The 12416-nt window shown below is 43.2% G+C and overlaps 1 protein-coding gene across 1 annotated transcript in view; it reads right to left on the bottom strand.

Annotated features, from left to right (window-relative positions):
• Window positions 1-12416, bottom strand: part of ADGRA1 (adhesion G protein-coupled receptor A1) — a 129812-nt gene that overhangs the window by 117099 nt on the left and 297 nt on the right. The window contains 2 exon segments of the mRNA XM_015426896.1: window positions 11196-11404; window positions 12331-12416. The exon segment at window positions 12331-12416 is cut by the window's right edge and continues 119 nt beyond it. Of these exon segments, the coding sequence (XP_015282382.1) occupies window positions 11196-11404; window positions 12331-12416 (295 nt within the window).

The raw sequence follows: 12416 nt of genomic DNA, 5'->3' as shown, positions 1-12416 counted from the left end.
TACTGCAGTCCAGCAGGGCCTGTAAAATGGAGATGTTCCACCAGGCCTATGGTTGAGGCCGCAAAGATCTATCTACTTCCCTGCATTGCTTTGCATTTCTTGTTATGTGCAGTTTATATTGTCTGTTGTCTGCCCCATCCGCACCAATTGCCATCCACCTGCACACATGTAGGAAGCCTAAACAAGAGTGGATGGAACTGGAGTGACTGGATGATGCCATAAATTACTACTGCTGATATCTATTGCTGTTATTTTATGATTGTTTATTGGTTAACTGTGAGGTTTTAGAAGTTGGATTGTATTTATTGCTTGTTGTAATCCACCCTAAGCCTGTTTGCGGGGGAGAGTGGGTTAGAAGCCCAATAAACAAACAAGCAAACAAACAAATGTTCCATCTAGCCACCAACATTAGACAAGCTGCAGAGTTCTGCATAAACTGGAGTCTCCAAGTTGACTTTGAAGGGAGACCTATGTAGAATGCATTGTTGTTGTTGTTCAGTTGCACAGTCAAGTCCGACTCCTCGCGACCCCATGGACCACATCATGCCAAGCCCTCCTGTCTTCTGCTATCCTCTGGAGTTTGCTCAATTTCATGTTCATTGCATCGGTAACACTGCCTAACCATCTCATCCTTTGCTGTCCCCTTCTTCTGTTACCTTCAATCTTTCCCAGCATCAGGGTCTTCTCCAGTGAGTGCTCCCTTCTCATTTGGTGGCCAAAGTATTTGAGCTTCAGCTTCAGTATCTGGCTTTCCAGGGAACAGTCAGGGTTGATTTCCTTTAGGATTGACTGATTTGATCTCCTTGCAATCCAGGGGACTCTCAAGAGTCTTCTCCAGCACCATAATTCAAAAGCATCTATTCTTTGGCACTCAGCCTTCCTTATGGTCCAACTCTCACAGCCATATATTACTTCTGGAAGACAGAGCTCTTCCGCCAGGCTTTCACATAGGGGCTGCCGCTGCCACCACCACCACCAACGGTGGCAATACCAGCAGGATCTGGGACCGCCCTGGGAAGCTCAGCCATATATGGTGTGGCATTAACAACGTGTGGCTGGCATGAACGATCTACTGGACAGTGGTATCCCAGTGGGGCTGACTTGAAGATACCATCATAATTACTCATGACCATCTTGTTGTCTGAAAGCACTTTATTACTGTTCTTATTGTTCTTATTGTTATTATGTATTCTTAAGATTTTACTGTTTTATTGGATTTTATGTGTGGGCTTTTGCCCCTGTAAGCCGCCCCGACCCGCTCGTGGGGAGGGCGGGGTAAAAATGCCTAAATAAATAAATAAAATAAAATAAAATACTGGGGATACCATCACTTTAACTATGAAGATGTTTGTTGGCAGGGTAATATCTCTAATTTTTATTATGCTGTCAAGGTTTGCCATAGCCTTTCTCCCAAGGAGCAGGCATCTTTTAATTTCATGGCTGCAGTCACCATCTGCAGTGATCTTGGATCCCAGGAATGTGAATTCTGTCACTGCTTCCATGACTTCCCCTTTTATTTGCCAAGGAGTGATGGGGCCGGATGCCATGATCTTAGTTTTTTTGATATTGAGTTTCAAGCCAACTTTTGCACTCTCCTCTTACAGGATTCTATTCCTGATGTTACTGTGGCATGGATCTAGGTGGCCAGATTGACCGTATCAAAGTATGGGGCCATATTCCAGGCTAGAATGAATTGGAAGAAAATCTTTTTTGCACCCACATTAACTTACTTCTCCAACAGTAATGTTGGATCCACTATAACCCCAAGACTCTTAAGTGAGTCAGCAAGGGTCAGCTGAATCCCATCAACAGTGGGAGCACAATGTCCATCAAGATCCCTCTCTTCCCAGACAGCATTACCTCTGACTTTCTAGGGTTTAATTTGTTCACTCTTAGGCAGTTAACCACAGCTGGCAGGCAGCAATTTAGGACCTCTACCACATCACAAGGAGATTTGGACTTCCGGTTTAAGGCGACACGCAGGCAGACGCATCTCCCGGATGTCCCGGGGATGAAAACTGCACACCAGCGTGTAGGAGGGGGTGCTACGGGTCACGACCCCCCTGGAGCCTTGGTAAAAGGCTCTTAGCCAGGGGGCTTTTAAGGGGCAACCTCTTCAATGGTGAAATGCTTTAGAATTGAGGCACTCCTCCGCCCCAAACGTCCTGCCGCTGAGTGACCATATGGTACGAGTGCTGCTGACCGGGACAAGCGTTGGAGATCGGGTGGAAAAAAACCTGATGCTGAGCGAGGCTGGCATGAAGATATAAAAAGAAAACTGCCCCCCCCTATAAAGAGCGACTGGAAAGCGAGTGGGGGAGGGGTTCCTCCAAACCGCATAGACGAAACACGGATGAGGGGGGAGTGGAAAAATAAGCATTTAAATCTGTTTTAAGAGACTTACCAGAGCGCAGATAAGCGTTTGGGTGAATATCAGAGACTTGAGCAACTTTTTGAAAAGTAAACAAATCTAAAAAGATGGTGGGGAAGAAACGGGATAAAGAAAAGCTGTTGAAACCGAAAGTAGTGGGTAGTCCTCAAACGGAAGAGGCTACTGAGCTCTCAAAACTGTTGGCTGATTCTTTGCGCCCTCTGCTGGAGGAGATGACTAATATCAAGCTACAACTGTCAACAATCGGGCAGAGTTTGGCATCACAGCAGTTGCAATTGACTCAATCTTTAAAAGCAATGGAGCAAATGGGAGAGAAGGTGAAGGAAATGGATGCCAACACTAAAATAGTTAAGAAAAAGATGCAAAAGCTGGAAATGAAGCAAGTCACGGAAGAGTCAAAACTTTTACAGCTGCAAATGGAGAAAGCAAATTTGGTTCTTCGGTTTCAAGGGGTCCCGGAAATTAAAGGAGAGAATCTGAAGCAATGACTAAGTGAAGCAATAGCCCCAATGACAGATTGGACAGTGGAATACCTATATAGCGAGATGGATGTGGTCTACAGGTCCTATTCCTCATACTTCAAGAAAAACAATCTGCCTGGGGAAATAGTGGTTAGATTCTTGAAGAGACATGTGAGAGATGTTATCTTGAAAGCAACTACGGGAGTACCCTTGAAAATTGGAGACAACAACATCAGGATTTTAAAAGACATTCCATTTGACATAAGACAGAAGAGGAAGAACTACAAAGAATTAATCCTTTTCTTACAAACAAATGGCATCAGTTACAGATGGCTAATTCCAGAATGTGTCATTTTCAAACTCCACGATAAAAAAGAAAAGATTGACTCTGTTTTAAAAGCACGTGACTTTTTCCAAACACAGCTTGGGGAACCAGAAGAGGACAGAAAGGAAGAAGAAGAAAGCAAATCTGATGGCGAATTGGGGTCGGGGTCATTGGACGAGGACTCCCCCTCTGAAAAGGGGGCAGATGCCCCCAAAAGATCATATAAACTGAGGGTTAGAAAAGATAAGAATAAATAAGGGCTGAAGGACTCTGAATTGTGCCTGAAAAAATGTTGAAATAACTTTGGGATGCTCTGGGGATTTCTTTAAACAGTTAAAGGGATGGCTAATCGATAAGTAATTTAGCATAACCGACTATGTTCATTGTATTACTAGCTTTTTAAAATAATATTGATATAAGCTGATGTATTGATCTCCTACTCTTGGGTTTTTAGTTAGTAGTGGGTCTTTTTTCTTTCTCCTTAGATGTAGTTCCCCTCCCTATATTTTCAGTTATAGTTTGTAGTCTTTAAAAAAACCAATAAAAAATTCCCCTTACGGGGATCCAAAAAAATAAAAAAGGAGATTTGGATAAAGATATATAGAGCTTGGTAGCATCAGCATATTGATAGCTGACCCCCAAACTATGAATGATTGGTCCTAAGGGCTTTACATAGAGATTGAGAAGCATGGGGGATAGGATTGCGCCACAGGATAGCTCCCACACTGATAATAACAGATCTCCAATGATAATGCTTTGACAGAATGATATTCAGTTGTCAATAAAAAAAAAACACTGAAAAGCCTTGGTGATGTGAGTGGGGGGTAGAGTGCTGTTCACATTCAGATTTTTACTATGAATGTGAAGGACAAATGTTAGAAAAGCAATGGTTAACCATTGGGTACTCAATACCATTGTGAGATAATTAATTCTCATCAGTGCCAAGTGCTCAGAGTATTCACTGAATAATTCCAGCAACATGTACGACTTTCAGTAGATATGCCGTCATACATATCTGCTTCTCTCAACAAGTTCAAAAAAGGCTGCCTAGTCTGAGTCACCATTATTATCATCCTGTGATGTTTGCTTCCTTTAGGTAGAAAGCAGCCGAAGCTCTGGAGCCATACTTGATCTATATTAAGTTATATCTCTCTAGACACAAGATTTACAGACCAACAGCACCTAATCTGCAGGGTAATGATTACAGGCATGGGGTTAATGTTATAAGGCACAGGGGAGCCATAACTATACCAAATAAACAGACATCCAGTGCCTAGCACTCTGCTTGTATGAAAGCAATGGATGGAACGTGCCTGCTTTTCTACACACGGTAGAGGTGCCACCTTCCAAGTGGCCCCTGGAGTTCTCCCAGGATTACAACTGATCTCCAGACTACAGAGATCACTTACCCTGGAGGAAATGGCAGTTTCAGAGGGGAAACTATAGGGCACACCATAGATTCTAGGTGAATTCCCTTTCCCAATTCCCTTCTCCAAAGGTACCACCTCCAGATCTCCAGGAATTTCCCAGACTGGAGTTGGCAACCCTAATACAGGGGCAGCAGTATAAATTTCAGGAAGACAAGTGAACAAGATTCTCAGCAAGGTTTGAGGCCCACTTTTGGATACATTCAAGATTAAACTGTAAAAAAATGTGTCTGAAAGGGCAGTTTGAAAGCAAGAAATTGCAAGTAGATAAATAGGTACCACTTCGGTGGGAAGGTAACAGCATTCCGTGCGCCTTGGTGTTTAGTCATGCCGGCCACATGACCACGGAAACGTCTTCGGACAGCACTGCCTCTTCGGCTTTGAAATGGAGATGAGCACCGCAACCCTAGAGTCAGATTCGACTGGCTTTCAAGCAAGGGAGCCTTTACCTTTAGTTTATTTTTATATTGCATATATACTATAGTAATATTATCATTCCAAGGCAATCAATCACCCTTTTCTGAGTAAAGGCGATTCTGTCTTCGGCATGCATACTTAACCTGGAGGCCCATTTAATGTGTAGTGTGTAGATGGAGTGGGATGGCCATGCATATAGGTACTCCTGAGGAATAACCTCATGCAATCTGAAACATCAGTGGGGGGAGACTTGGGAAGCAATGGTTCATATCCTGACCTGTTCTAAATGATATCCTCCCTGCTACAGAGCATATGAGCAGTCAAGGCAGGAAGACAAAACTGTTAAAAGCATCAGCACCCATCATTCACTTGTCTGCATCATGTGTACATGTAGGTTTTAACTATTTACACATTAATTTATTCAAGAGACTCCCAATATATAGGATGAGCTCTCAAATACCCATCGTTTTGTTGAATGAGAAAGGTACAGAAGGAGGACCTCCGTGCTACAGAACCCTGCAGGGAGTAGTAAATCTGAATGTTGAAGGGTTGATGGGGGAGGGAAGCCCTGCAAAGGGGTTGGCCCCTCAACCTGGCCTGGCCCCACCCACCCAAAGGAGTGTGTGTGTGTGTGGGGGGGGACAGAAACAGCCTCTTTACTTTCCAAGCCAGACTCACGGTACCATAACTTGACCAGAGACTGCAGTTCTCCACTGAGTGTGGCCTACCCAAGTACCACCCTTCTTGTCACTGGGCTGGCTGAGCAGGCCCACTGGGAAAAGTTCTGGTGTTCATAATCCTTTACGTAGAGCATAGACACACACTGTTTATGTTCTTATGTTCTTATGTACCATAATTTGACCAGAGACTGCAGTTCTCCACTGAATGTGGCCTACCCAAGTACCACCCTTCTTGTCACTGGGCTGGCTGAGCAGGACCACTGAAAAAAGTTCTGGTATTCATAATGGCCAGTCTCCTTTACGTAGAGCATAGACACACACTGTGCTTTCCTATGAAATCCCTATCAGTAACTACAGACTACACATTGTCACAGGTAAACTACATGTTTTGTTCTTCCCACAACATTGTCCCAAGAGCTCTTACCCCACAGCAGCCAATGACAGTGATTCACCTTGATGACAGAAAGGAAAAGAGGACCCTCAAAGGCACCATTGGCATAGAAGGAGCTAAACCTGCTTCCTGCCCCTGACATTCTTGAACATGCTCCCAACTGCTTAGCTGTACCCTGGGTTTTCTTTCTTGGTCACTATTTTCCTGCCCTTTTTTCAAAGAGCTCAGAATGGTGTACAGGTTTTCTCTCTCCATTTTATCTGGAGTGTGATGGATACGTTTACATGATTTACATTGTACATAATTTAGCATTAGGGCTGAAGTTGCCATTCCCCAGGTGGAGGCAGGTTTTGCAGGCTCTTGCCTGCCGCCAGCCAGTTGGCCATTGGGAGGAAATCCCCCCTCAAAAAAGCAACATCGCTGGAAATAAAAGCAATGTGCCTACATCATTTTTGGGGGGCATAGGCAGTCAGTGATGTGTGTGGGGGGTGACTCTCTGGTTTTTGGGCAAAACTGTATGGTTTGAGGCTGATATTACCATAGAGGTTCTCTGCAAAACAAGAGTGTCGCACCCCTCAATGTCATCAACATGCTTACATCACTTCCGTTCTTAAACATTCTAGAAGCTGGTAGGATTCAGTCAATGCAGCTGCAAAACTACTCTTTCCAGGGTTTGACCTTTTGAAGTACAGCATTTCACCAACCAAATCTGTGATTAACCTTCCGAGCTGTGGAAAATAAAGGACAGCTGTCAACTGGGAAGGTAAATGTTAACACTTGATCCTTTGGTTCAAAGACTGCAAGAGAGAAAGGTCTTCAAGGATGCCAACGTCTAAGCTGCAATTTTAAGTCAACAGAAAATCACTTTAGATATGGGCAGGGCTTTTTTTGTAGAAAAAGCCCAGCAGGAACTCATTAGCATAATAGGCCACACCCAACAGCAGAAACAAATTGGCATATTAGGTCACACCCCCATGCCTTCCCTTGGCTTGTCCGGGCGCCCCACAACTGTGGGGAGCCTGGGCAAGCTAACACTTGGACAGGCCGGGTAAGGCACAGGGAGGCATTTAACTGCCCCCCCCCCGATCCTTCCTGGACCACCCCTGGCCCACCTGCCTCGGAGTCGCCGGGGGGCCGCTTTCCAGGCCTTCCCTCTGTGGCCACGCACGCAGAGGTTTTGGCTGTAGTGGGCGTGGCCAACTCTGAAGCCAGCTGGAACTCCATTCCTGTGCGTTCCTGCTCAAAAATAGCCCTGGATATGGGCCTGTGGATGGAAACAGAGTTCCCAGCTCCAGGTTGGGAAATATGTGGAGATTTGGGGGAGGGGTGAAGCCTGAGGAGAGTGGGGGTTTGGGGAGGGACTTCAATGAGGTATAATGCCACAGAGCCCACCTTCCAAACTGGCCATTTCCTCCAGCTGAACTGATCTCTGTCGCCTAAACATCAGTTGTAATCCCAGGAGATCTCCAGCCACCACCTGGAGGTTGCAGAACAAAGAGAGAGATCACGGGATGGAAGTTTGGAAAGAAGTAAACAACCGTTCATGGTTGTTTACTTCTTTCCAAACCACCTGGAGGTTGGCAACCCTTCTGAAACACCTAGGGACAGGCCAGAGTTTAAAACCTGTTGTGGCTCTTCTGAGTGTCCTAAAGAATGCTGCCACTTCACAAGTCCCCTGGTGAGTACACATGCATCTTCTTATAATGTTCTTTATCATTCTATGGCTCCCAGCAATATGTATATTCATATATTTCCTCCTTGTTCTTACTGACAGTAACTTGTATTTCTTTGTGCTGTTCCATCACAATGCAGTCTGCAAACTGTTTTATTAGTTCCTACTTCTTTTTTCTCCCCCTGTAATCTTAATTAGAACAGTGCATTTGTATCTGCACATTTGAACAGTTTATATGTCATATTTTCCTGGTTTCCTGTTGTAAACCTCAGTTTGAATCATGTCACTGATTTAAATAAGCACCTTTCCTTTTACACCTGGATGTTTCGAGACATGAACTTAGTGTTTGACTTATGCAGCCGCTTTTACGTGCCTTGAGTCCTTGGAGAAGGATGGACCACAAACAACTCTTGACCAAATTATTAGCATAAAATAGAGCTGGGGATGATGCCACACACCATATGATCCAGTTGTTCCCAAACATATTGGTTGGGAACTCAGTTCGTTTTTGTTAAGAATCACTTTGAGTTGCAGGCAGGCCAGGTCTCCCGCTCCCACCGGACAGTTAGATTTGAGTCAAATCTAACTGTTCTCCTGCAGACCAACATGGCTGCCCTCTGAAACCCACTCCCACTGATGATCTCTGTATTTGGCCAGCACTTCCAAGGACAGTGGTAGAAATGGTGGGAAATGGGTTGGGGTGCCAGTAACACACCAGCATGCTACACCATTTCCAGGAAAAAACAAACAAACAAACCCAGAAATGATGTCATTACAGAGTTTTGTGACATTACAGATGTCGTTACAGAGTTTCACTAGAAGTGATTTTGTGTGCTGGCGTGCCCGTTTCCATCCCCCAGTTCCTCCTGGGTGGGTTGCCGAATGTGTCTGGCAACCCTATTCTGTTGATTCCACACTTAACTTGGCAGTTGTCTCACCCCCTGCCGTATCGACCGTATCATCTACTACGGGAGTCCTGACCAGTGCTCCCTCTAAGCTGTGGAGACTTGTGAGCAAAAATTCTACTTCGTGAGCTATTGGCATTAAAGTTTTGAACAAGCAATTTGGCTACTGCATAATATCCTGGCTACTGCATAATATCCTGCTTCAGCTCCAAAGAACTCATGGTAGAGTATTTGAGGGCTCCTTTCATCCACAGAGCAACACTATACAGTTGATAGACTTGTCCAAGGGCACTGAATCAGCTGTATGGTGGAATAGGATTAGATTTCAAAGCTTCCTAGTCTAATTCAAACACACTATCCACAACACCATTTTGCATTAGATGGCATGTATATATTGTCCTTTTGTTGCTTGTACAGAACACATAAGGAATGACAACTGCCTGGTCTAATGTGAAAAAAGACCCACAACATGTATCACAATGACTGATGATAAAAAGACACCCTTTACTGCATATCCAGGCACTCGTCAACCAAATGCACATCAACAGATGCCCAATTTCCATACCAAACATGATTTGCTGGAATGGGAGGGAACAATTTTACAAGACCTGATCTAACAATGCTAGTTAAAAGTTTTCTGTTCATGGTTTTAGAAGAGTTAAGAAATCATCCTTAATGACCATGCAAAGTGACTTGCCTCTAAAAGTACAGAGAAACCATACTGGGTTCTTCCTAGTTGCATAGACACTAAATGAAAGTTATGTGCTGCTTTTAACTTACAAAAAATATTTTTAAGGATACACCACACAGTGAAGTTTCAGTCCTTGCTCACTCACCAGAAACCAAAGTCCCATCAAAGTCAATGGAACACATCATGCCAAAATGGTACGAACATGCAATTAAAATGCATGCAACAACAACACAACATATTCTTCAACATCTATCCATTATATTTTTTTAAAAAAGAAAAGGGGGGGACAGAATTTCTTCTGGCTCAACCCACACAAAAGTTTTAAGTGCATCACTGAAGACCTGAGTCAGTTCTAGGAATGAGTCAGCCATAATGGGTGTGGTTCCTGCAGCATCAACAGGTGCTGTCGAGAACTCGGGCAGGCAAAGCTACATTCTCTACCACATGAGTCAAAGTGCTCAGTATTTGAAGCACAACTACATTCATGGGAACTGTTAAAAAAGTGATATGACGGATTTGACAGCATCAGGTCCACAATCCTCTCTGGAGATTCTAAATAAGTCTTGTTGTGAGGTAAAAAAACCCCCTAAAGAATAAATCACCTAACATGAATGGAATTCAGTTTTATAAAATAGACGATAATATCAGTATTTAACTACTCATTGTCACAGCCTTGTGTAATGATTGGCTATCATCTGGGCTCCATCTGACAGCAGCAGATTGGTATTCTCTGCACACGTCCACTCAATTCCTGTCATCTGTCTTTGCTGTCCTTTACACATTACACACAAGGCATTATTTACTCAACTATAAACCTTCCCAACATGTTCATAAGCAGTACCTTCCAAGGAAGCAGCACCTTCCAAGGAACCATCCATGCACCAGAATTAATGCACAATTTAACAGGGAGCTGCAGGTATGTGAACGCTGGCTGCTTTAAAACAAATAAATGCATAAATAAATACCAAGTGGTTTTAAATAACCCTTCGGAATGCTGCAGAAGATACTCCCTGACATGGTTTTCTGCCAGATGCTTCATTCACTATTTATGTTTATTTCTCCATTTGATACGGTATTCAATTTAGCGTGTCTTTCGGATTTGTCACAGTAACTTTCAAGTTAGCATGACTGTTAAATAACTGCATTCTGAACTGCAAGGGGGACTGATAAACAAACCTCGGTAGCTTGGTGTGGTACCACTGAACAGATAATTTTTTTCCCTTACAAACAGCCATTTAGTAAAAGGGATGCTGTTGTCAGCACACGGACTCAGACTCCAAGAGCAGCTGGCAAGGACCAAGGTATCCTTGTTTAGAGAGAGATGGAAGCTATCTTATTCTCTCCCATTTATTAAATGATTCAACATTGCAGTATGCCAGCAACTAATTAGTATGATCAACACAGTACTGGGCATGAACAAGGATAGACACCCTTCCTTAGATGTAAAAGCACTAGCAAATGTACATTTCATACATCTGGCCATGGAATTTATCACTCCCCCCCCCCAATACTTTAATAGTGCCTTCATGAAACTTTAGCTTTCCACTATTGTATTAAAAGTCATTTATAGCAAGGCCTGTAATGAGATCAAATTGGTTGAACAGATCCCCTTGTTTTATTCCCAGGCATTAGTGGTTAACTTACTTTCTTCAAAGCAATCTCTCTCTCTCTCTCTCTCTCTCTCTCTCTCTCTCTCTCTCTCACACACACACACACACACACACACACACACACACACACAGAGTTGCAAGATAAACAACTAGATGCTGACAAGTACAGACCCTAAGGGGACGTACACAAACACTCACACACATATGTGAAATGGCATACTCACCATTAGCACAGCAAAGTTACCGAAGTGAGTACTATGAACGGTGGTAATATTGTCTGCCGAGTTAATTATGTGGCACCCTTCTCCCCACCAGCCTCCATGTCCATCTAGAAGGTCAAAATCCCAGAAGACTGCAATGGGGTTTATACCCTGTGTAAAGTGCTTCAGTGCTATAGTAAGAGGGCTGGTGAGGTTTCCGATACTGCACCCATCTGCAAAAGGACCGAATGGAATTAGAGCAGTGAAGTGGCAAAGGTTCTATTGCTACGTGCACTGCTATATACAAAGCTTCTTAAAATTATTTATATACGCATACACACCACTACAAAATAAAACAGCCCAGATTCCTCTCCCATCAGCATGAACATAGGCTATGGCTGATCCTCAAAACTTTGAAACAGCTAATATTAATCATCACAGGCATCTTAGTAAGTTAGTCTTCAAGCGATCTGGTGATCATTCATAAAACTAGATTTAGTGTTGACATCTCCTAAATTGAAATGATGGTAGATTATTGCTTCAGGAAAAAAAAACCCTCAGTGTCTTTGACATGATTAACAGCGAAGGCAATTTCTTAATCTGAAAACCTAAAATACATGCAGAAACGTGAACACAGACGAGGATGAAATTAAATGGTTAAAATTACATAGGATAAATGGTTAATTAAAAGCATAATCTTTAGCCTGTTACTTTCACTTATAAAAGCACCTGTTTTTGACTGATCGTACCAAGAGGTTTATTGATGACTATAAATATACGTGCAACAGGACTCTAAGCACCCCCCCCATCTTGAATTGCAAATCTCAAGGATTTGACATTTCAATAGTCATGGTCAAGATTTAGAAAGCAGCATTCTTCTCCCTCCCCATGCCACTTTGACTATACTTGTGAACTTCAATAAGCAAAATAAAGAATGCTGCCGAGAAAGATTAATCCTGTGTTTACAGCTACAGAGCTTTGGTTACATGCAAGTTTATCTGAATAAAAACTACAGAGGGATGAATTAACCTACATATCTGTGTTAAAGAAGAAGGAAGACTCACATCGGCATACCTGCGCACTCCACTGCACCATTCTTTTATATACTCTAATGTATAGCCCAGCTTTCAGATTAAGGAAACAGTAGCACAACTCTTACCTATTCTGATGAAGATGACTGGTGTTCCAATTGTCCTATACGTCCTATAATCTGCAAGGTGAGATGAGTTGCCAGTGCTGGGAAAG

The sequence above is a fragment of the Gekko japonicus genome, unplaced genomic scaffold (assembly GCF_001447785.1).
Source record: "Gekko japonicus isolate JY-2015 unplaced genomic scaffold, Gekko_japonicus_V1.1 scaffold35, whole genome shotgun sequence".
In the NCBI taxonomy this organism is placed as follows: Eukaryota; Metazoa; Chordata; class Lepidosauria; order Squamata; family Gekkonidae; genus Gekko; species Gekko japonicus.
Note: the sequence above shows the minus strand (reverse complement) of the source record. Positions and strands in the feature narration are given on the sequence as shown.